The sequence below is a fragment of the Vigna unguiculata genome, chromosome 7, assembly GCF_004118075.2.
Source record: "Vigna unguiculata cultivar IT97K-499-35 chromosome 7, ASM411807v1, whole genome shotgun sequence".
NCBI classification, from domain to species: domain Eukaryota; kingdom Viridiplantae; phylum Streptophyta; class Magnoliopsida; order Fabales; family Fabaceae; genus Vigna; species Vigna unguiculata.
The window spans coordinates 34,143,160-34,167,094 of NC_040285.1; the positions used below are offsets into that span (position 1 = coordinate 34,143,160).

Consider the following 23,935-nt stretch of genomic DNA (forward strand, 5'->3'; position numbering starts at 1 on the left):
CCTAAAACATCATTTAACACGTAAAAAATACATCATTGGGTTAGAATGACTTTATCCATTCATTTTAAAATTCCGGGATGTGTATCAATGTTTGAGATATGGACCAATTTTAATTTTGTGTCCAAATTTATAGATTACAAACATATTTAACCTTAAACAAAAAAAAACTTGCATTAGCAATCATGTTAACATACATAATCAATTAATTAGTCATGTTAACATGCATAACTTATTACATGTATATATAATCGTAGAAATAAGAAAATTGAACATATTATAAGACAAAAAACTCATAAATTCGTTGTTTAAAATTTTGTGTTAGAAGTAGTGTCAATCTCTCATGTGAATTGAATTTGTGTCTCATTTGTACCATATCTTCCTGATGAATTCTCTACTCAAAATGTCAATCAGTAATATCAAAGTCGATGGTTCATCTTTGTGACAAATTGAGACTAAATACAATATGGATGAAGAATCTTATATGAGGATTCATTATATTAAAAATCTTCCTGACAATAGTTTCATGCACGTGTTTGGATAAAAATAAGAAAGTTGAGCACCTTATAAGGTAGAAAACTCAAAAATTTATTATCTTAATCAAAGTTTTGGATCGGAAAAGATGTCAATATTTTATGTATATTGAACGTGTATCTCATTGATATTTATTCTCTATAAAAATACCAAAATATGGCATAAAAAAAATTCTATTATCAATTGTAAATTTTTTTCTTTCCTTCAATCTCACACTCTTATCTATTGAAAACATTTTTATTTTATTCGGTGCCTCCCGACGTATATTTTCAATGAATTCAAGCCACACTCGATGTGGCATAGTATATTTCAACTTTGACTAATTCGTAGTTTAGATTTTTTTTTTTCATATGATATTTATTTTTTCCAAATCAATGGACGTCATTGATCGATTTCTAATATAAATACTTCTTTTAAGTTGATGCATGCCATTAATCAATCTTACTATTGATTTCTTTTCAAATCAACGTGTGGTATCGAAAGGCTCTTACTATTGATATTTTTTTGCAAACTGATGCAAGTCATTGATGCATTTTCATGATAATTATTTTTCTTTCAAATTGAGGCATGTCGGATTCGCATAATCAATTTAATTTCCAACCGGTGGATGTCATTGATCAATTTTCATATATTGTTATCATTTTTTATCTATAACTATATATAAAGAGATGATTCATTCTTTTCTATCTATATTTCATAATTTTAACTTTATCCTCTACGATATAATTATTTATTAAAATTTTAAAAATTAACTGTTACTTTTATAAGTTTTTATAAAATTATTTATTTATCTCATTTCTTTTTTTTTTCTTTCCTATTCATTAATAGTTATTTTCTCATATTTTCTCCTTACATTTCACTTTATTTTTATAAATATAAATTTATTTTGTTTATTAACTTAATAACATTACAATATCATCAACTATTAATATAATATCATGCATATTCAAACTATCGCGTCTGTATTTACACTAATAAATAAGAGGACGTTTTGTATCTACATATATTAAATAATCATTAAGTAAAATATAAATATCGGATCACACAAGTCATTCACTAAAATATGTACACAAAAATAAAATTGCAATAAATATTTAATAATAAATATTTGACTTAACTACTCATTTGATTTTGATTTTGGTTAAAAAGTTACAACTAGATTCTCACTTTTTTTTTTCAATCAAATATCAATTTTTAAAAAATTAACTTAATTAAGTATTTTTTATTAATACTTTACGCTAGACGTTAAAGACCTGCCACACATATATACACTCATGTTGGCAAATGTTTTTGTTTATAAAAAATTAAATCTACAACCTCTTTAACTCTTCTTTCTAAATTATTCATAAGATTTGAACCACAATCTTTTCTTCCTTCACTTACATCTAACAAACCAAGCCACCTTATTACTCCATTTATATATTTATTTAATAACAGAGAATAATATATATATATATATATATATATATATATATATATTATATTATTGAATAACACTGTCACCGTAGCTATCAATTTGTTCATATTAAATGGTCAATGAGACAGCATGATGTGCTATGAAGCATTTATAATTAATTTGAGAAGAACTTTAATGACTGAAAAATATATTTGTTATCCATCTAGACAACGTATAGAGAGTTTCTTATCACCATGACATCAACAAAAATTAATTTGTTTTAGTTTTATAATATGTTTGAATTTCAATTATCAATGTATGATTATTTTAATTATTAAAGAAAAGCTTTTATTTGCAAAAAAAAAAAAAAAAAAAAACTATTCAGTGAACATAACTATATTCAATAGATGGCTACGCAAGTGTAACTTTATGTTTTTATGTCTTTAATTAATGATTTACATGTAGGGTAGAATGCAAGTGTTTAAATTCACCAAATAAATAAACTACTTCCATGAATTATTTCATATAAACCTAATATAAGTGATTTAAGTATCTAATTGATAAATATTTGTTCCTAAAAATGAGATTTCACTTAAAATTAACTATTCTTGCACATTGTTTTTAATAATGTTATATTTTCTTGGTTTAATTAAAACATAAATTATTTTGCCCATTTATCTTCCTTTTAAGAAATATATTCATGCTTATAATATTTTTCTCACTTAATTAATTCAAAATATTAAATTGACTGGTCGGTACAGTCTTGTCTGATTGGCCATATAAAAAATTTATATCATGTTAATTCTGTCTATTTTTAAATGGACTGTAATTTTCCACATTTTCCACTTCGTTCAGTCCTGTGTTAACCAACTGCTTATTTTGACTTCTTTTATTTATTTTTTAAATAAAATAATTTAAAATAAAAATCCAAAAAATATTTTAAAACTTGAGTCATAAGTTGATTTTAAATTTAAACTTTAAGTATAACAATTTTATATATGAATAAATATAAGCTTTAATACATACATGTATATATGTATTTTGTTTTAAATAATCTTATTTTATTTAAAAAAAAGTAATTATTGTTATGTAAAAATTAATAGATCCCTAAATTTACGAGTTTGTTTAACTTTAAGTCATTTACATCGTGAAAAAATATTAGACAAACAAAAAATCATAATTTACTTTAAGTCATTTTAAAGCGCGGGCTATGTTTCTTTGTGTGTGTGTGTTTATGTTAGTAGATATATATTATATTAAAAACATTTTAAAACATATTACATAAAATATTTAAGAAAATTATTATTATTTTAAGTTTATAATTAAATTATAAATAGAATTAACGTGAAAAATATTTATAAGTTTAGAATATATATATATATATATATATATATATATATTGTAAATATACAAAGATATAACATATAAAAAATATAAAGAAAATTATTTAAAGATACAAAGATAAATTATATAAAAATTAATTCGTAAAATATATTCATTATAAATACAAATAAGTATATAGACATGTTGGTATCATAAAAAACTAATTTTTAAAATACATGTCAATAAGATAATTGATAATAGGTTATAGTAGATAGTAGATATTCTTTTCATATATGATAATAGATAATAAAATATAAGAAGATAAAATTAAGAATTAAAAAATAGTACAGAACAAAGGAGTTCATATTTTAATTATAAGATAATCTTTAATAATAAATATATTGAAAATACATTAGATTTTTTTAGTGATGATTAAAATGCGTTTAATGGAACACATTAAAAAAATAATTATTTATTTAGTTTAAAAATAACATAGTTTGAAAATAGATTTTACGAATGCATAACATAAATTAAATTGATTAACAAAATAGTTCCAACTTTAGAGATTGATATAAAGTTTTTTCATTTGAAAAAGTGATAAGTGTCAAAAATAAATAAATTTTCCATTTTAAATTGACACTTATTTTGTATCAAATGGTGCTAGTTGTGTATAAAACAAACATCATTAACTTAAGATAGAAAATGATGTAGTGAGAATTAGAGTTGTACGAATTATAATGATATTTTGGATATTTTGTTGTTTTGCAATGAATATAAGAGAAAATAACAAGTATGCATCTAAGTTACAGTCATTAGTACTGAGCCATGGGAGTAGAAAATATAGGACAACATATTTTGACTTTTTGGTTGAGCACAACAAGTGAAGCTAAACTTCATGAGAAAACTTTCTTTGCAAGAAAACCTGGAGCACGAATCCATGAGGCTGAGCAACTAAAAAAACTCTCATAAGAAGGAAATGTCAAGTGTTAAGCATCAAGAGTCAGGACAAAGGACTAAGTTGAGAAGGAAACACACTTATGAAAAAACCCTTGTGGCTGAGCACCAAAAATTGGTTTGAGCACTGTCCAAAATTTCCTACAAATAAATACGTCATATTTTCATTCTAGGCATTGAGTGAAGTGTAGAAACATAGTAGTATGAGATAATAAGGCCAATGAGGTTTGAGGGAGATGCTCTTATTGTAAATCTTATGTGTAGATGTTGCTGAAATTGTACTGTAATATTCAATGAGTAGTTAAACTTCCTTTTGTCCAAGATGTAATCAATTATGATTGGGTTAAGTATGTTTTTAGTCCCCGAACTTTTACCCAAAATTGGAATTCGTCATTGTCTGAAACTTCAATACATTTTGGTCTCTAAACTTTAGAAATAAATGAATATAGTTCTTTTAACCCAATTATGTTAATTTTTTTTGACGTGTCAAACGCTTTTCATATTAGTATTGAAGTTTTTTACACTGTTTGACACATTCTTGGTTCAAGATCTACTGAGAAATATGTTCGACACCTTAAAAAAAGTTAACATAATTTAGTTAAAAGAACTATATTCATTCATTTTTTAAGTTTAGGGACCAAAATATATTGAAGTTTCATGCAAGGACGAATTTCAATTTTAGATCAAAGTCCAAAAACTAAAAACATTCTTAACCCATTATGATTTTATACATTTTTACTTATTTGATATTTATCTTTCCTTTCATTCAATTATTTATGAGTTTGATTTATACTTAAATGATAACTATATAAATATACATTTGTCAAATTTAATTCAAGTCAAATTTCTTAATTCATATTATTCTTCGTCCTTTGCTTACTAAATATCTATTATTATTATTTTTTTCAAAATTACAAATTTCAGTACTAATTAATTTATTTTCTCTAATTATTAAATTTAATGTAAATAACTAATAACTTCAACAGATAATTATTTAATTTGAATTTAAATTATTTATTTTACACCCTTTGTATTTTAAGTTTTTTTACGAAATTCTGTTAAGAACTTTTATATTTTGTTGTATTTTAAATTTCTATATATTTTGTAAATAAAACTTTAAAAATAAATTTTATATTTTTTTATTGTTTACTTTAAATAATATTTTTATAAATAAATATAAATATTTTACATTCATATTACTAATTTTTAACTTTACATTAAACTTCTTTTCAAGTATTTTCACATCCAATCATATAATTATTTAATTTTATTTTTTTAACTTATTATACACAAAAAATATTACAAATTATTTTAACCAAATAATTATACATTTATCTCAAAATTAATTTTACAAAAAGTAACCATAATTACAATATTTTATGATAAATTTTCTATTTATCTAAATTTATTATAATCATTCTTCAATTATTTTAATTCTCGATTAATTTATAAATATTAAATTAATATATCTTTTAAATTTACATTGACTTGAGTTTATAAAAAGTTATAAATTTTTAATAGAACAGTTTATTATAAATAAATATACAAATCTATAAACTACAAAAAAAAATGTTATTAAGAATTTGTGCCTCAACAAATATGATTATAGCAGAAAAAACTTGAAAATTTTAAAAAAAGTATTAATTATGAAAATTTAGTTTTTCGAAAAAGAAATTTTATTTAGAAAAAGAAAACAATGAAAGATCTAGTGTGTGAAAAAAATTTCCTAAAAGTCCACTGAGGTCGATAAAACCCAACAATGATTTGTATCTGAAAAAAAAAAATTGTGAAACTTCCTTAGCTGATCACTAAAACCATTACGAGTTAAAGCTAAACTTCACCAAAATATTGGTAGTTAAAATGTAAAATACCCTTATTTTGTTTTTGGAAGATCCCTATAAGAAATGAGAGGAGAATAATAGAAAGATTAGGAAGCGATAAAACTATTTGTCATATAAGAGTGAAATTAAGAAGGAACAGTAATGATAAAGAAAAACTGTTGGAAACGACGTTACTTGGGAAGAGGTTTTAGATCTAACAACAAACGACAATGTGTGATCATCAATGGACATTGCAATGGCCAACAATGTTCCATGCTTTTTGGGTAAGGTCATCACAAATGCTCTTTCTCAATATCAATATCAGATCATAATCAACAACTATAGCTACCTCTCTCACTCCACAAATCCAAACGCAACCTAAGACTAATTAATTAATTGGCTCTCAAAATCATTAAACTTATTCCGTTTTCCTTAATTATTACGTATTGAAGCAAAGTTCAATGCATCTTCCTTTGCTTTTTGTGAAGCCAGACATGACCAAATTTTGTGATTTGTTAGGTGAGCAACCGTATGTGTGGACGATGTTTCCATGATTGTTGGTTGGGGAGAACTAGCCACTGAAAAGGAATATACAGCCTTTATTTATATCTACATTCTGATTAGATGTTTGGATAAATATGTTTTCTCATATCAAAATTCTTGCTTCTCCTTTCATTAAGCTTAAGAAACCATTCAATGTTTTATTTTAAATGTTTCTACTGAGATTAAGCATTAGCACAATTAGTGTTTTGAATGATAAACTTGATGCCACAAGGACATGAAGAGCTGAAGTGCTTTTTAATTAGATAGACTAACACTATTATAAATTTTTATGTTTCATTATAATTATTTTTGGGATTAAATATGTTTTTGGTCCCTCAAGTTTCAGTGAATTTTGAAATTTGTCCCTCATCAAAACTTTATACCAATTTAGTCATTCATCTTTTAAAATGTGTGAATTTAGTCCTTTTAATCAAATTTTGTTAAGTTTATTTGATGTTTCAAGCACATTTCATGATAATATTTAAGTTAACATTGAAGCAAAAATGTGTCAAACAATTTAAATAGTTTAAATACTACCATGAGATGCGCTTGAAACGTCAGATAAACTTAACAAAATTTGGTTAAAAGGACTAAATTCACACATTTTGAGAGATGGAGGACTAAATTGGTCAAATTTTTTGATGAGGGACTAATTTCAAATTTCGCTGAAACTTAAGGAACCAAAAACATATTTAACCCTTATTTTTGTAAATTTATTATAAAATTTTACAAGATTTTTTTTTATTGTCCTACAAATTTTAATTGACAAGTAATTTTTTAGTGGATAATTATTTCATACAAAGTTATAAAATTTACAAGTATTTTTTACAAAATTTTATATGAAAAATATTTTGTGAAAAATATTTTACAAAAAAGTTGATAGAAAATTCTTATGAATCATTATTCATAATAAAATTTGCAAGTGTTTTTTAAGAAAAAAATTGACAGGAATTACATATTTTTGTATTAGTGTAATAAATCATATTTCAACTTCAAATCAGTTGTAAATTTTTTCATGAATGCTCTTTAAAGAAATATTTTGATCATAGTTAAAGTGATATTTGTTTAAAAGATTCGATAAAAAGAATTGGTGATTTGAAATACTCTAACTTATGAACACATACTCTTTATCCTTTTTCATGTATATTCTTCTCTATATTTATATGTTGTTGCTTAGACAAAATTCAACCCAACGTAACTTTTTATGAACACTTTTTTTATGTTGAAATCACATTAAGAAAACATATATATTATCAAATATTAAATATACTTATTTTCTATAGATGAGGATATAATATGAAAGGATGATTATTATTATAACCAATTGTTATTAATTGTTTGGCATAGTTGATGATGATATATATTTTTTTTTTATTCTATTGATTATTGTATTCTTTTGGTGTTCGTATTTATTTATTTTCTATATCGATAAGAAGTTTAAGTTAGAAGACAACATAATAATATAGTGAACTTATTTATTCTACTCTTTTACCATCCATTTTCATCAGACTTATTCTTATCATCATCGTTTTTCTTATAATACTTTTCTTTTTGTTACTGGGTCACCACTCATTATTATTGTCATTATTGATTATACAACTTTTGCTATTGTGTTTGTCATCATTAATATCTTTGTATTACCTTCACTATCATTTTTTTTTTGTAATTTTAATTGTAAAAAATTATGTAAATGTAAGTTGACCACACCTACAACCTAGTAAGTAGGGATATGCAAAGGTTGAGTTTTGGACAAACCTATCGCTTAATCTAATAAAAAGAAATCTTAGATTGAATCAAGTTGGATCAATTAGATATATATCACTTTTGGTAATTTTTTTTTTTATAAAAGTAGGATTTTAAAAAAATGTTACATGTTTAGAATATTAATTAATTATTAAATATTTAAAAAAATATAAATTTAACCAATAGGATAATGAAGTAAATTGGATAATAAATATTTTATATTTTTTTATCTAGTTAACTTGCAAAATCTATTATCTAACATGGAGAAGATTGTGTTAATTGGAAAGAAAACTCGTTTGAATTTATTATGCTTGATTTGAGTTATATTAAGCCATTAAATCTAATAAACTCAACAAAGAGCGGGACTTTTTTAAAAAAAAGATCTTGTAAATATAATATTTATGACCTTATTGATAATATTGCTTACAGTCTCGATCTTATATTGATAATTATATTTCAATTTTATTTAAATTAATTAATTGTTATATGATTTTACTAAATAATTAAGACGCTTTTGAAGATAAATTGTCACTTTTAAAAGAAAAAGTTGTCGTATCCCGAAATTAATAACACTACGTTTCAATAATAGTGATCAAATTTTTGTTGATTTAATCGAAACTTTTAACCTTTTTTTTTCTTCAAAATAATACATTTTCTTAGGCTTAACTATTGTTTTTTTTTTGTTTTATTTCATTTAGAGTCTAGATTAACAACGCATTGATATTAATATTTTAAAAAATAGTTTAATATAATTTAAAAGTTAAAATATTCCATTAGTTCATTTTTTTTAACCAAAATTTAAAATAAGTCTTTAAAGTTTGTTTAGTGTTTACATGTATACTTTTAAAGTACATCAGAAAAATAATAAAGTAGAAAATTCAAATTTGTGTGTAGCATGTGGTGATGATTTAAAATTTTGTTATTTATAATTTTGAAAATGGTGAAGGTTGATAGAGTGTAATAAGAGGGTGGGGAAGTAGGTGGTTAATGGAAATAATTAGAGAATTACAATAATAAGAAGATGATGAGGTTGAAAGCCGACTTTGTTGATTTGGTATGATTTGTGGTGCGAGAAAAAGTGAGTAAAATCTCGATGCAAGAGAAGCAAAGCTTGGAATGATGAAAAAGAGAAACTGAGAGAATGAAGATGAAGATGGTTCCAAAATCCAAAGGCTTTTCTTTGGAGACAACAACCCAAAATTATATGCCCAAGGTCCCCACTTCATTTAACACTATCACACTATCCAACTACCCTTCCTCCCTCTCTTTCCATGCTATGCTATGCTCCTCCTACCACTTTCTTTCAATTTCAAACAATAACCTAATCATTTTTCCCCTCTCTCAAAATTTATACAAAAAGTTTTTTTTGAATTGTTTCACGTGACATCAATTGTTTAAGTCAGCCAAGTCATAATTAAACTGTAATGTTTGGACTGTTATGCTCTTAAATAAAAAGAGTTATGTCCTGACTAATAACTATAACTTTTAATTTAGTGATAGATATTCGATTCTATCATGAATCGCAAAAATGTGTATATTTATATTTTGAGTGTAAACCCAAAACAAGAATATCACGTCACGTGAATCACTTTATACTATTTCCCCTCTTGCCTTTTCTCTTTAGTACCATTATGCATAATAAGTGATTGTTCCTTTTGTGATGCATTTCAGCTCCCACCTCAACCAAACCTTCGCTTCCATGACCCAGTTGGAACAAAGACATAAGAAAGAAAGAAAGAGAGAGAACTTAACTTTGCGTTGAGGGACCGAACCAGTGTGCTTGCAACATTCCTAACATGAATCCTATAATTTCTTTGTTCCTATTACTTTAAAACAAACAAATAGTTGGCAGGTTTTGCCTATTCTTTGTCTTACTCATCATAGGTCACGGTTGCCATAGTCAACAACAAGAATAATAATAACACATTGTTCCTTGTTCAGTAGATTCTAAATCTATTACGTGAACCCTAAATTTAACTTATGTGTAAATTGGGTCTAATGGTGGGGCACGTGGGGTAGGAATAAGTGGTAAACGTGCTTCCACATAGATGGAACATTTATGTGACCTACCTTTACCATGTTTGGATCAACCATGAACATAGTCGAAAAAAAGAAAAAGAAATAGTACAATCTGTCACGCCACTCAAACACACAATTATATGTACATTTCACTCAATAGTCATACACCAAGTACTTTTATAGTGTGTTTCAACTTTCGGAAACTACCGGTATCCATTTAGTGTATGAAATCATGCTGAAACATTTTTAAAAAGTATAAATAACTATTTCATGTTTTCGCTTTTAAATTCAACTTTATTATTATTATTAGAACTAATCCAAACCACACTATCGGACTATTTTATCATGTTTAATCCCACATTTTATATGTTGTTTTCTTATTGTTATAGTTTCCACCTCTCGCATGTAATTTATTATTTAAATTTAAAATATGGGCCAATTCGACAACAACAAAAAAGAAAAAAAAGGGTGTAAAAGAGAAATTATCTCAATCATGAGCTGTTATACATTGTCAATTCTATTATTTTATACAACTACACTGTAATTGCTTGTATTGAATAATTTAATTTATATTTTAATTAAACATCTCCATTAAATATATTATTATTGAAAAAACGTATGCCACTCTTCATTTCATTTCCAATTATCTAAGAAAAACACATAAATGTGGGAATAAGCAACGAATAATTATATTAAATTTAAAAAACCTCCATGGATGGGTTCAGTAATTATTTTAAAATTTTTCGTATAAAATAATATGATGACTAGAGTAAATAAATAAGAAAACATGTGATGTATGTGAACATTATTGACCGAACTTCTTATTAACAATTATAAAGATTATACTCAATAGCAAATGGAAGTTTCACTGCAAGATTTAAGAGGGTTCATGACAAAAATAAGAACAAATTGACTGATAATTTTTTTTAAAAGATTATGGTTAATTTAATGGAAGTACAGTTACATAATAGATCCAACATGTGGAGACCATGAGGGAAGAGCTTCTCCCATATATTATTTGTTTAAAATGAAAATAGAAGTGTCAACAATTGTTAGACCTTTTAATCTAAAAACCCATTTATAAACATGGCCCGACCCATCTACAAATAATTAAACTGGGCCAATTATATTTTATTGGACCTTTGTTACTGTTTGGACTTTGCTGATCCATAAACTATGTGGACTACGCAAAATTCTCAACCCATTAATTAATGGAACTCACCCTTCTTCATAACCTTGTAATTCACGTTCTAATTAGCAAATGGTATTTTTTTAACTCTTTAAGCATTATATTGTGATATGAATCCCACACACACCATTTTATCCCCCACTCGTTACCTTTCAAGAACCAAAGCCCCAAAACAAAGTAGCACTACCATGAAACCTGCAACTTCTTCAAAAAGCAACACCGTATTTCAAGAACCTCTCTTTTGCAATGCCTTGTTACTCTCCCCCACCACTTTTCTTCTTCTTCTTCTTCCTCTTCCCCTCCGTAGTTTCACTCCCTCTCTTCCCCTCCGACAACCTCACCCTCTACGGTGACGCCTTCTTCTCTCACAAAGCCATCACTCTCACCACCCACCAACCCACCTGCTCCTCCTCCTCCTCCATCGGCAGAGCCTTCTTCATCTACCCCCTCCGTTTTCTTGACCCCCAAACCAACTCCACCGCCTCCTTCTCCTCCCGCTTCTCCTTCTCCATCCTCTCCTCTCCCTCCTGCCCCTCCGGCGAAGGCCTCGCCTTCCTCATCGTCTCCTCCACCCACTTCCCCGCCATCTCCATGGGTCTCCCCCAACCCTCCCCCAGCTCAACCTCCTTCTTCGCCGTCGAGTTCGATACCACCTTCGACCCCTCCCTAGGCGACATCAACGACAACCACGTGGCCCTCGACGTCAACAGCGCCTCCTCCTTCGCGTCCGTCGACGCCTTCTCCCGCGGCATCGACCTCAAGAGTGGCAAACTCATCACTGCATGGGTGGAGTACCGTCACGCAATCAAGATGGTACGTGTCTGGCTCGCTTATTCCTTCACCAGACCTTCCATTCCCATTCTTGTTTCCCAAATAGACCTCTCTGAGAGACTTGAAGACTTCATGCACGTTGGTTTCACAGCCTCCAATGGGGAAGGGTCAAGTGATTACCTTGTTCATCATTGGCAGTTCACGACTTTCGGCCATGACTCTCGCTCCATGGACGTGATCGATGAAGGTGACTGTTTCTTGTGTTACGAAGGGGATTCCACGGGTTTTGGTCATGGTTCAAACATGAGAGAGATTGAGAGGAAGAAAAAGATTACGGAGTTGGCTCTTGGGTTGGGAGGGTTGACGGCGTTTGTGCTGTCGGTTTTGGCGGCGATGATTGTGGTGTGTGTTTTCTTGGCAAGGAAGAAAGGCGTTGTTCGGAAGAATATAGAGCAAAGGCGAAGTTGTGGGTTTGAGAGGAGTAAAGTTCCGACCAGGTTATCACTCTCGGAGATTAAGTCTGCCACAATGGGGTTCAATCGTGATAGGCTTGTTGGGGAGGGTGCATCTGCCAAGGTTTATAAAGGGTATCTTCCATTCGGAGGGGATGTAGCAGTGAAGAGATTTCAGAGGGAAAAGAACTTGAATTGTTTGCATAACCCTTTTGCCACTGAGTTTGCCACCATGGTGGGTTACCTGCGGCACAAGAATTTGGTTCAGCTTAAGGGGTGGTGCTGTGAGGGAAAAGAGTTGGTCCTGGTTTACGAGTATCTTCCCAATGGGAGTCTCAACAAGGTTCTACACAGGAACTTCAATTCTTCCATTGTTCTTTCGTGGAGGCAAAGGGAGAATATCGTTCTTGGGGTTGCTGCTGCTCTGACATACCTTCATGAAGAGTGTGAGAGGCAAATCATTCACAGGGATGTGAAGAGCTGCAACATAATGCTTGATGCCGATTTCAATGCAAAGCTTGGGGATTTTGGGCTTGCGGAAGTGTATGAGCACAGTTGCAGCACGAGGGAGGCTACTATACCAGCAGGGACAATGGGGTATCTTGCTCCTGAGTATGTTTATTCTGGTGTTCCTACTGTGAAGACCGATGTGTACAGCTTTGGGGTGGTGGTGTTGGAAGTGGGAACTGGAAGGAAACCTGTGGAAGATGATGGCAGTGTGATTGTGGATTATGTGTGGAGCTTGTGGGAAAAGGGGAAACTGATTGAGGGTGGTGATCCAAGATTGATGGGGAAATTTGATGCAGTGGATATGGAAAGGATGCTATTGGTGGGGCTTCTATGTGTGCACCCTGATGATGAGAAGAGGCCAACAGTAAGAGAAGCAGCAAGAATGCTTAAGAAGGAAGCACCACTTGCTGTTTTGCCTCCCATGAAACCAAGGTTGAGAATTAGGGCTATTTGTCCTCATCATCATGCTACTGCACCTGAAACACACCATGTTGATGGAGATTGCATCACCACAGATGAGGCTCCTTATTTGACCCCCAGAAGCCAGTTTAACTAGGATTTTCAACGTACATGTCAGATTATTTTAGATTCTTCATTTCTGAGAAAACATTTTGTGTTCAGGAATCTGAGTCAGAAGGAAAAGCACTTGTTTTTTTGTTTAATAACAATATCCATTCTTAGACTTTGAAATCAACTCAAATTTCCCCAAAACTATACTTGTTTCAAACCCTTTATGACCAGGGAAAGCAGATCCTAGGTTTTATAGAGTAGATTACGTGTATTTAGTGAATAGTGAAATAATGAAAAGAAAAATTGCTTATGGGAGGAAACTAGAAAATGAGAGAGAAAGAAACTGAGCAACGAGATATTTACTTAGGATTGGGGAGAATTGAGGTTTTTTTTAGGGGACGTTTCGATTCAAATTTAAAGAAATGGGTAAATTTTTAACAAACAAATTACTAATTTAAATAAAAAAAGTATTATTTAATTATTTTATTTTGATTAAAAACTACAAAATTAATCTATTTTAATTTTATTTATAGAAACTTTGTCAAGTTTTTCAAAAAAATTTTCCAAAACATAATTTTCCAATTTTTAAAGTATTACAGAAATTATTAAGTTGTATTCACGATTTTGTTTGAAAAAAAGGTAAAGTCGTAGAGTCGTATTTAATATTTGCCACTTCACTCTTCTCAACGTTTTACATTACAATTTATCTCTTTTATACATTAAAAAATTAAACTAAAAGGACAGTCATAATTATTTTATTGTTGACCCTGTTATTAAAAATTTAAAAGAGTTAACTATAAATTACACTCTTCAATTTTAAGAAAATATATTGATAAAATTCAAATTAAAATAATATTTTTATTGACAGTAGTTTCTTTTTAACAATCTACCCATTGGATATGCTTTTAGTCTGACATTCACATGACTGCATATAACCTCTCAAAAACTGATAGCTCTAGAGAAAAAAATGACAGGTTCTTCTCTTCATACGAAGAATCTATGTCAGAATTTGGGTATCCAATGTGTGGAATAAAATGAAGGAATTAGAGATCCAATTTTAATTGTTTGAAAATTGGTTTGGAGTAATCACAAAATTAGCAAATAAGATGGTTAGTATTCCTGATTAGATAACAATGTAAAAAGTTTTACATTACCAGTGTATTTCAATTAAATCCAAAAGAACTAATACCAACCTTTATGTATAATAAAAAATAAATGATATTTTGAAAATGTTTTGTTTGATAAATTTTGAGAAACAATTATTTTTTATTAAAAAAACTTTAAATTTTTTATTATATTCTTGTAACTTTCATAAAAAATAAAAATTTATTCTATTTAGTGATTTTGTTAATAAAATGTTTGTCATTTTTTTATATAAACTAATGTTTTTTTACTAGAAAAATAAAATAAAACATGTATTTTTTTCAATTGTTTAATGTGAGAAGAGTTGGTTTAATACGTGAATTGTTTTAATTTTAATCTTACTAACTTGCGATACATACAGGTACAATATCCATACTAAATACAAATTTTCTTTGTTAAACATCATCTCAGTATTGTATATGGTCAAATTATGTGTCTGCATACAAATGTTATCTTTTAAAAATAAACATGTTTATCATATTTGTTAACAGTAACTTTTAGTACTCGATTAAACAATATAGTAATAAGAACTTTTGAATACATGTTTTTTTATTTATTTGGTATGCTTTATTATAAATGGATTAATTATATCATTCTAAAATTGTTATTTACATTAACAATATTTAAGTTTTAACTTTTGATGAAAATCAAATTAATTAACAATAAATAAATTATGATTTGAAACATTTTATCTTTGAAATATATTATAAAAGTTAAATACAAGACAATAGTGTGATAAGGTGTACAATGCATTCAATTATAATTTAAATTACGGGTGGCAAACGGGTCAGTCCGACCCGTTTTGGTCCGGCCCGTATGTGACCCGTCAAAAAATTGGCTGGGTCGGACTGACCCGTCAAACAGAAATGGGCCAATAATCACAACCCGTCCCGTATAGGAAGGGTTAACGACCGGGCCGGGCTGACCATCTAGTTTTTTTTATTTAATTAGTTTTCAAATTTTTTAATTAGTTTTATTTTTTAAATTTGACAGACTGGACGGGACGGGCCAGAACAGGCTGACGGGTTGAAATCTTCAACCCAACCCGTTCCTTTTAGTACGAGTTGACAAGCTGGACCGTTGGGCCCAGCCCGTTTTGCCATCCTAATTTAAATCGATTGTATTTTTTTTATATTAAGAAAAATTGAGAAAATTAATAGTTAATTAATTATTAAATTGTTCATTTATCCATAAGAGACACAATTCTTAATTATGTCAAAGAAGAATATTTAATTAGTTACTTTTTATAATGTGCAAGTGATATAAGAGGTGTGTTAGGTAGATCCATATTAGTGTTAGTGCGTAAAGCCAAAAAAATCTCTCTTACTTAATTTTAATCAAACTTTAATCCATTTGGTTAATGCAATTTTAAACCTTGTTTCATTTATTTAGTAACAAAACTAATTAAGTCATCATTTAATCCCATTAAGTAAATAACATAATCTATTAATACAATTTGATCTAGCTTTTGCAAAAAAACATTTCAATTGATTAATTTAATAATCATTAAAAAAAATTTATAAATAATGACAAATTTTAATGACTAAAATTATGTTTAAACATCAATTTTATAATTAAAAACCAATTCATAATAAAATATATTTTATTTATTAATTTAAAGATAAATTATAATTTTTTATTCATAATAAAATCTATTTTACCTACCAATAATTTTTTTTATAAATTAATACATAAATTTATCGAAGTGACAAAAATCACATGTATAGTAAAAAAGGTGAAAACATGATTAAAATCAACGTCATAACTATATATTTGAATGCTTTGTAAATATTTACAAGTTATCTATAATTTAAGTATTAGTTTTACAACGCAAATTTCAAATAAAATATTTCAAATCATCACTTGTTAAAATAATTTATATACATTGTTTTATATATTATATTTAATTATTGAATTTATTTGAAAATTCTAATTATTTATTACCAATAAATGATGAATGATTTATTATAAATAATATATAATTTTTTTCAAATAAAATCATTTATTTTTTATTTTTATTTCAAACTTAACACATTACATTATATCAAATTATAATAAAAAATATGTTTAATAAAAATAACAATTAATATGTATAAATATAATATTTTTATAATTATTTTTATATATATTTTTTATTCAAATTATAATATATAAATTAATCTATTTTACAAAATGTATTTTTATTATCAAATATCAAATCCAGTTATAAAAATATCAGTGCATTGTACAGGTACAAATATGTATAACACTAAACACAATTAAATGCATCACCAACTTCAATTTTCAACCTTAATATATGAATTTAACAAAGAGTTTTTAAATGTGTATTAAAAGTTTCAAAAAATCTCCAATATTTAGTTCAGATAATTTTTATATGCCGTTAATGCAGGCATACAAAGTAAAAAAAAAACACATAATGCCGAAAGCAAGAGTTAAAATCAACGACTATAACTATAATTTAATATTGGGAGAAGTAACTTTCTTCTCTCTCCTCTCAGCATATTTCAATTTGGATTTTCCTTTAATTTAGTTTATCCAAACCAAAGAAGAAAGAAGTACCGTTATTCCTTATTCTATCGTGGGCTATACCGTTATCCAACCTTCACAAGGAAACTAAGATAACTAAATAAATGTAAGAAAAGTTATCAGTTTATCACACATAACAAATTTTGATTTAACTGCAGTTTTTTGTATTCTTGATATACTAGGTATTTATACGGTAGTTATTTTCTCAGAATAACTTTTTGTAAGAGTGCATAAATTAAAATTATATTTTTAATCAATTCATATAATTATATTATTATAAATAAATTAGTTTTTTTAAAATTATTACAAAAGTAATTTCAATTTATTTATTATGAATATCCAATACACAATACTTTTTTTATTGTTAAATGGATTGAACTATCATAATTGATGTTTTAAAAGAAAAATATTGATCATATTAGAGAGGTGGTCAGTATTTAAATATAAATATGATATACGTAATAATATTCTATTTTAGCATTTTTTTTTTAAATTTTATAGTAATTTTTATCATTTATATTTTTTTATTAATATAATATTACTTAGTAAGAATATTTAACTGTGAATATTTGTATATATATAATGCTGTATTATAATTCTTATCGATCAAATATCTTTAGCTTATATTTATGTTTGATTTTATCCAATTATTTTGTAAGTTTTTAATGATTATAATATTAATTTTCTTTTATTTAAATTTATATATTATTTTTTTAATAAGAGCAAAGGCTGTGATAGTATTTGATTGAGGGTCTTAACAATTTTTTTTTTAATGATGTATAATTTTAATTAATATATTGTAATGCTTTTTAATGCAGTACGCTAACTTTGAATTAATTGATTATTTAAACGTTTTATATTTAGAAGTTTTTTTTATTATTATATGTTTTGTTATTAATATTCATTTTTAAATAATCTAATTAGGACAAATATATTGAGCTAAATAGTTAAATATATTAGGACAAATATAAAATAATTAACTAACATGCTAGATTAAGAAAAAAATTCGCTCTTTTTTATGAGAAAAACTTGTTACAAACTAGATTTCAGGAAGTTATTCACTCTTTATTGATGATATAACATAGGATATTATTTACTCTTATAATAAACATTTAAAAAAATTACTTTTAACATACTTTTGTTTGATTAAATGTGTTAAAATATTTGGCCTATGAAGACTAATCTCTAATAAAAAATAGAAATGACATAAATTTCATTTATGAATAAGAGTTTAAATTTCATGTTATTGTTTTTCAAATTAAAACATGATGACAACTATCTCTTCTAAAATGACAGGTAATTATAGCTATTAATTTTTTATACCTTATATTAATAGAAAAGGGATTTTTCATTATATTGTTAAACTTAAATTCATTTGTTTTTCTACATGAATACTACTATGAATACTACTGTATCTTCCAGGGAAGAGATAATAATGTTTAAGTTAAAAATTAATATTATAGGTGGTCAAAATTAATCTTTAACAAATTAATATTTGAACTCGAGTTATGTTACATTAAATTTAAAATTAATACATTTAATACATTGCTTAATTTAATTTAATTTTGTGATAATGTGCTAATTTATTCTGCAGATGTTATTTATTTTTTCAGCATGAGAAGTGTGAGAAGAGAGGAGCAAAAAAAGGTTCGCAAAACGAAAATGTTTTGCATGTTAAGCGGAATCCAAAGGAGTGGGTTTCTTTTCCAGTTCTACCCACCATTATGATTTAGTTTTCAGCTACACTTCCCTCTCACATCAGAACAACACTTCTTACATCAACAATCTTTCTTCCACAACCCATTATAACCCTTCGCGCAGCTCCAACATTAACTTATTGTCATCAAAATGGTCAGTTTTTTTCTTTCCCTTTTCCATGCGATGATGGATTAAGGTTTTCTGTTCTGCGGGCTATAAAAAACGTTACCCTTATGAATAAAAATTGAAATTTATTGTGTTTGTTTAGTGGGTCTCTGTCTTTGAAGGTGCGAGGTAAGTGGTTTTTGTTTTTGGTGATGTAATTTCTTCCGCCGAGACGTTGTTTGTTTCATTGTGCTGTTAATTTGGTTGGTAAGAGTAATGTGTTATAAATGGCAATTCCTAGGTCATAGCATTCTGGCTCTGTAGAATACTTGTGATTATAGTCTGGGAATTTTTGATTTGGTTACCATTTTGGAGATTCCTGTTGTTGGTTTGTGGAACAGGCAATGCAAATGATGGTATTGTGATCTCTAGCTAAGATATTGGACCATGAGTTGAAAAGGGGCAAGTGTTATTAGTTTTTGGAATTGTTCTTTACATCAACTCATAGATACATGACTCAGAAGATAAATATAATATATGATTTGGCTTTTGTATGCATGTATCTATTATAATATTTTATGGAAGAGGGCGTGATAGGAATTGCACTTGTGATATTGTGAACCATTTCTGTTAAATCTTTAACCATTGTTGTAGGGAACTGTTTGTCTCTTGTGTGGTGATAAAGGCTTTGAAGTTGCATTGGTTTTTTGCTCTGGGTGTCAGGTTTATGCGCTACATAGGTACTTATTGTCTGTGCTCTCTTTCTGTCTTCTTGGATGCACTTATAGCAATTTATTTTATCATATTTAGCTGAAATGCCACTACTACTGAATGCTGCTTGAACATTTGTAGAACACTTCTGGAGTAAAATCGAAGGATTTAAGACTACTCTCTATAGCTTGAAAATCCAAAAAATAATTCGAAGGATACTCACTGCTTAGTATTGATACCCTGATCCTTTTTATAGTGTGTAGCAATTTTTTTTTATCCATCACATCTCTGTAAAGCATAGATGTGCTTTTGGATTTTAATGTAAGTGCTTTTAAGATTATGATTTACTTTCTTAGCCAGCTTTTAGCATTGGTACATAGCTGATAGTGCCTCTCTTTTTATTGCCATACACAATCTTGAAATTTCTATTGGTATTGAAGGTGTGACCAGGGAGTGCTCCCATTATAGCTGGTTTGGATAAACCGAAGGATTATTGAATAGATATGCATCATCATTGAATAATTCCCTTTTTAATTGGATCTTTTGTTCTCCCAATGTCTTACAAAAATAGAAAAACTGCAATTTGTAAAGCTGCGATTTCATGTTCTTTAATTGTCCTTTTTCATCAGGTACTGTTTAAAGGGGCCTGTGATTTTTACTGATCCTGTTACATGGTTTTGTGATGATTGTGTAAAAAAGCTAAGTTTACCACCTTCTCTTGACCAATCTACACCTCTCTCATCTTTAACAAGAAGCCATACAACTTTAGAAAAAAATGCAATCCAAACTACAAGAGTACTTGCAAATTGCAAAGAGAGAGTGAAGAAACGGAATAAACTGCTAGAAAAGAAGATTAAAAGGAAACATGAGAAAGGAAAAGTCAACTCTGCCTTCGTGGATGAAACAAAGGGTGTACTATCCAGTTCACACGAGCTTCAGCATCCTCAACGCATGATCAGCAGTGAAGAAGAATGTGAGGTAACGAATGAGTGTGAAGCAGCTCCAAGGGATGTAACTAATTCTGATTTAGGTCTCCAATCTGATCCATTTTCTGAAGGAGCTACCTGTAATGATTTAAGTTGTATAGAATTAGATGGTCGTGTTTATGCACAGCCTTTAATTGATCCGATCTGGAGGTACAAAAGTTGTTTTACTACCTTCATTTGAAATTGGTGAACTTCTATAGCTGTTGTGGTGAATATCATTTGAAGTTGAATTTTCTGGTTAATAGGGGAAGTATATACTTCAGCAATGAAACTATTGGTGCTGTCAGTGGACTTCTTGCTCATGTGTCCAATTTAGCATGCTCCAAAGCTGTAGAGGAGACAGGACATTTCCCAGAAGTGCTTCATGCAGAATTGGTTCCAAGATCTATTGTGTGGCCTGAAAGTTTCAAGAGTAGGGAGCCAACTGATCAGGACATTGCTCTCTTTTTCTTTCCTGACAGTGAAGGGTGATTTTTCTCAGACACTTTTTACATAACGTTACTATTTTTTTTCTTTAGTTTGATGTACCTGAATATTTCTTCCTTGGCAGAACTGAGAAGGTCTTCGACGCTCTGGTTGATGATGTCATTTGCCATGAACATGCCATAAGATTTGTGGCTAGAAATACAGAGCTTTTAATTTTTCCTTCCACCGACCTCCCAATCTCTTATTGGAGTGAGCTTCGTTTATTCTACCTCTTTAGGGGTTCATTTCAGTATATAGCTTTGTCTGTTTAACTTGAGATTACATTTTAACTCGTTTGTCATTTGGGCAGGATTTGAAGCTAAATATTATTTGTGGGGTGTCTTCAAAAAAGCAAACTTGGGAACAGAGAAATAATGCTGCATGCAGAGATTGACAAAGCTCTTAGGTTAATTTAGCCATAGACATAGTCCATCCAATTAGCAATAGTGCTAACAGCTACAGTTCTAATGCATAGCATTCCTGTGCTCACTGTAACTGATGTAATGACCATATTACAAGCATGTTGAGGATTAGAGTGGATAGAATAGAATGTGATGAAAGCAAGAGTTGGGATGGCTTGTAGGTACATCCTTGTTGTGACTACTTCATCGTCCAAGATAGAAGCATACATAGATGTTCTAGAAACCTTTTGAAACTTCCTCATTTTGTCTGACCAAAGTCTTTGATTGTTGTAACTGGTAAGCATTGTGGCATTTGTTCAACAGTCTCGGTGTTAATGTGCCATAATCTGTCTTCCTGAAACGTTTTTCATCACAATGTTATTTATATTTCAGGAAAAGGTTTGGGCTTGTAACTTATAATACCACCTTTGTTCTATGCGTAAGTTGGTGGAAACCATGCAAATTTATATTGATATTGCATGTTGACGGTGTTAATGTGACCGTGCACAAATATAGTGGTCCAACACTGGTGTGGACTCCATGTACCCATTTTCTCTCTATCTAAGTTTGGCCTATATAACATCATCTTATTAAGAAGACAATAATTTTTGGACAAACTGAACTTGAAGTATTTCTGGTTGAAAGTAAAAGAATAAATTTTTTATTTTCCGTATTCTTGTTAATCTGATGCACATTGATGCATACGTTTCACACTCCTCCTTGCATTAGTGATCAATGAGTCCAAGCTTTTTTCTTAGTGACTCAAACTTGTTTCTTGAAAGTGCTTTGGTGAATATATTTCACAATTGATCTTCGGTCTTGCAGTATTTCAAGCACACTGCATCATTTTTCTGTACATCTCTAAGGAAAAATAACTTGATCTTTCTCTTTCCATGAAAGACAAGATTTCTTAAGATGGCAATGACTGCTTGGTTGTCCACCATTACTTCTGTTGTCATCTCTTGTTCCAAGTGTGAATCACTTAATATTTTTCTTAGTAATAAGGCTTTTACAGCTGCTGTGGCTGCTATGAATTCAGCTTCAACGGTTGATTGTGCAATAATTTCTTGCTTTTTTGAATTCCAAGAGAATATTTCCGATCCAAAATTGAAACAATAGCTTGAGGTGCTCTTCATGCCATCTAAAGATCCTCTCCAATTACTATCAGAGTAACTTTGCAACTTGAAATCTTGTGATTCATTTAAAGTCTCCTTGACATATATTAGCACCCTCTTTGTTGCTTTCAAAAGAGATTGTTTGGGACAATTCAAAAATCTTGAAAGTACACCTATTGCATATAATATGTCAGGTCTTGTTGTTGTGAGATACATTAAGCAACCTATTAAGCTTTCATAGAGTGCTTCCTCCACTTGTTCTGAAAAATCATCTTTGCATAACTTCTTTTTTTGATACATAGGAGTTGTTCATACTTTTACAGTTTTCCATGCTAAACTTCTTCAGGATCTCCTTTGAATACTTCCTTTGACTGATGAAAATTTCACCATTCTTTTGCTTAACCTCCATACCAAGAAAAAATGACATTTCTCCTAAGTCTGTCATCTTAACAACTTGTTGCATATCATCTTTAAACTGCTAAATAAGTTCAGGGTTGCTGCTAGTAACTAGGAGATCATCAACATACAAGGAAATCACAGCAAAATTAGTTTGGTTACCTTTGATATATCAAGTGGATTCACTAAGACTTTTAACAAAGTCTAGTTTTGATAATAATTTATCAATTTTGCTATACTAGGCTCTTGGGACCTGTTTCAAACCATATAAAGTTTTCTATAATAAATAAACTTTGTCTTCATGCCCTTTCACCAAGAACCCTTTAGGTTGCTCAACAAAGGCTGACATGACATCAAGTTGGTAGATTTTTCATCCATTTTATGCTGCAATAGCTAGCAACATCCGGATGGTATCTTGTCTTGCAACTAGTGCAAATGTGTCAAAGTAATCTACTCCAAAAATTTTAGCATAGCCTTTCACGACTAGCCTTGTTTTATACTTGTTGATTGAACCATTTGCATTCAACTTTGTTTTGAACACCCATTTCACTCCTATGATTTTTTTTGCTTTTAGGCCTTTCAACAAGCTCCCAAGTTTGATTCTTTTTTTATCATGGAAAGCTCTTTC

General features: G+C 28.8%; 2 protein-coding genes across 2 annotated transcripts; both read left to right on the forward strand.

Moving 5' to 3' along the window:
• Positions 1-11,733: 11,733 nt before the first annotated feature.
• On the forward strand, positions 11,734-13,822 carry LOC114189499 (L-type lectin-domain containing receptor kinase S.6). The gene has a single exon (XM_028078074.1). The coding sequence runs from the start codon at positions 11,765-11,767 to the stop codon at positions 13,805-13,807; it is 2,043 nt and encodes a 680-aa protein (XP_027933875.1). The 5' UTR covers positions 11,734-11,764; the 3' UTR covers positions 13,808-13,822.
• A 5,241-nt stretch (positions 13,823-19,063) lies between these two features.
• On the forward strand, positions 19,064-22,269 carry LOC114190536. The gene is made up of 6 exons (XM_028079462.1): positions 19,064-19,281; positions 19,888-19,973; positions 20,574-21,080; positions 21,176-21,397; positions 21,481-21,605; positions 21,706-22,269. The coding sequence occupies exons 1-6, from the start codon at positions 19,279-19,281 to the stop codon at positions 21,768-21,770; spliced, it is 1,008 nt and encodes a 335-aa protein (XP_027935263.1). The 5' UTR covers positions 19,064-19,278; the 3' UTR covers positions 21,771-22,269.
• Positions 22,270-23,935: the final 1,666 nt, after the last annotated feature.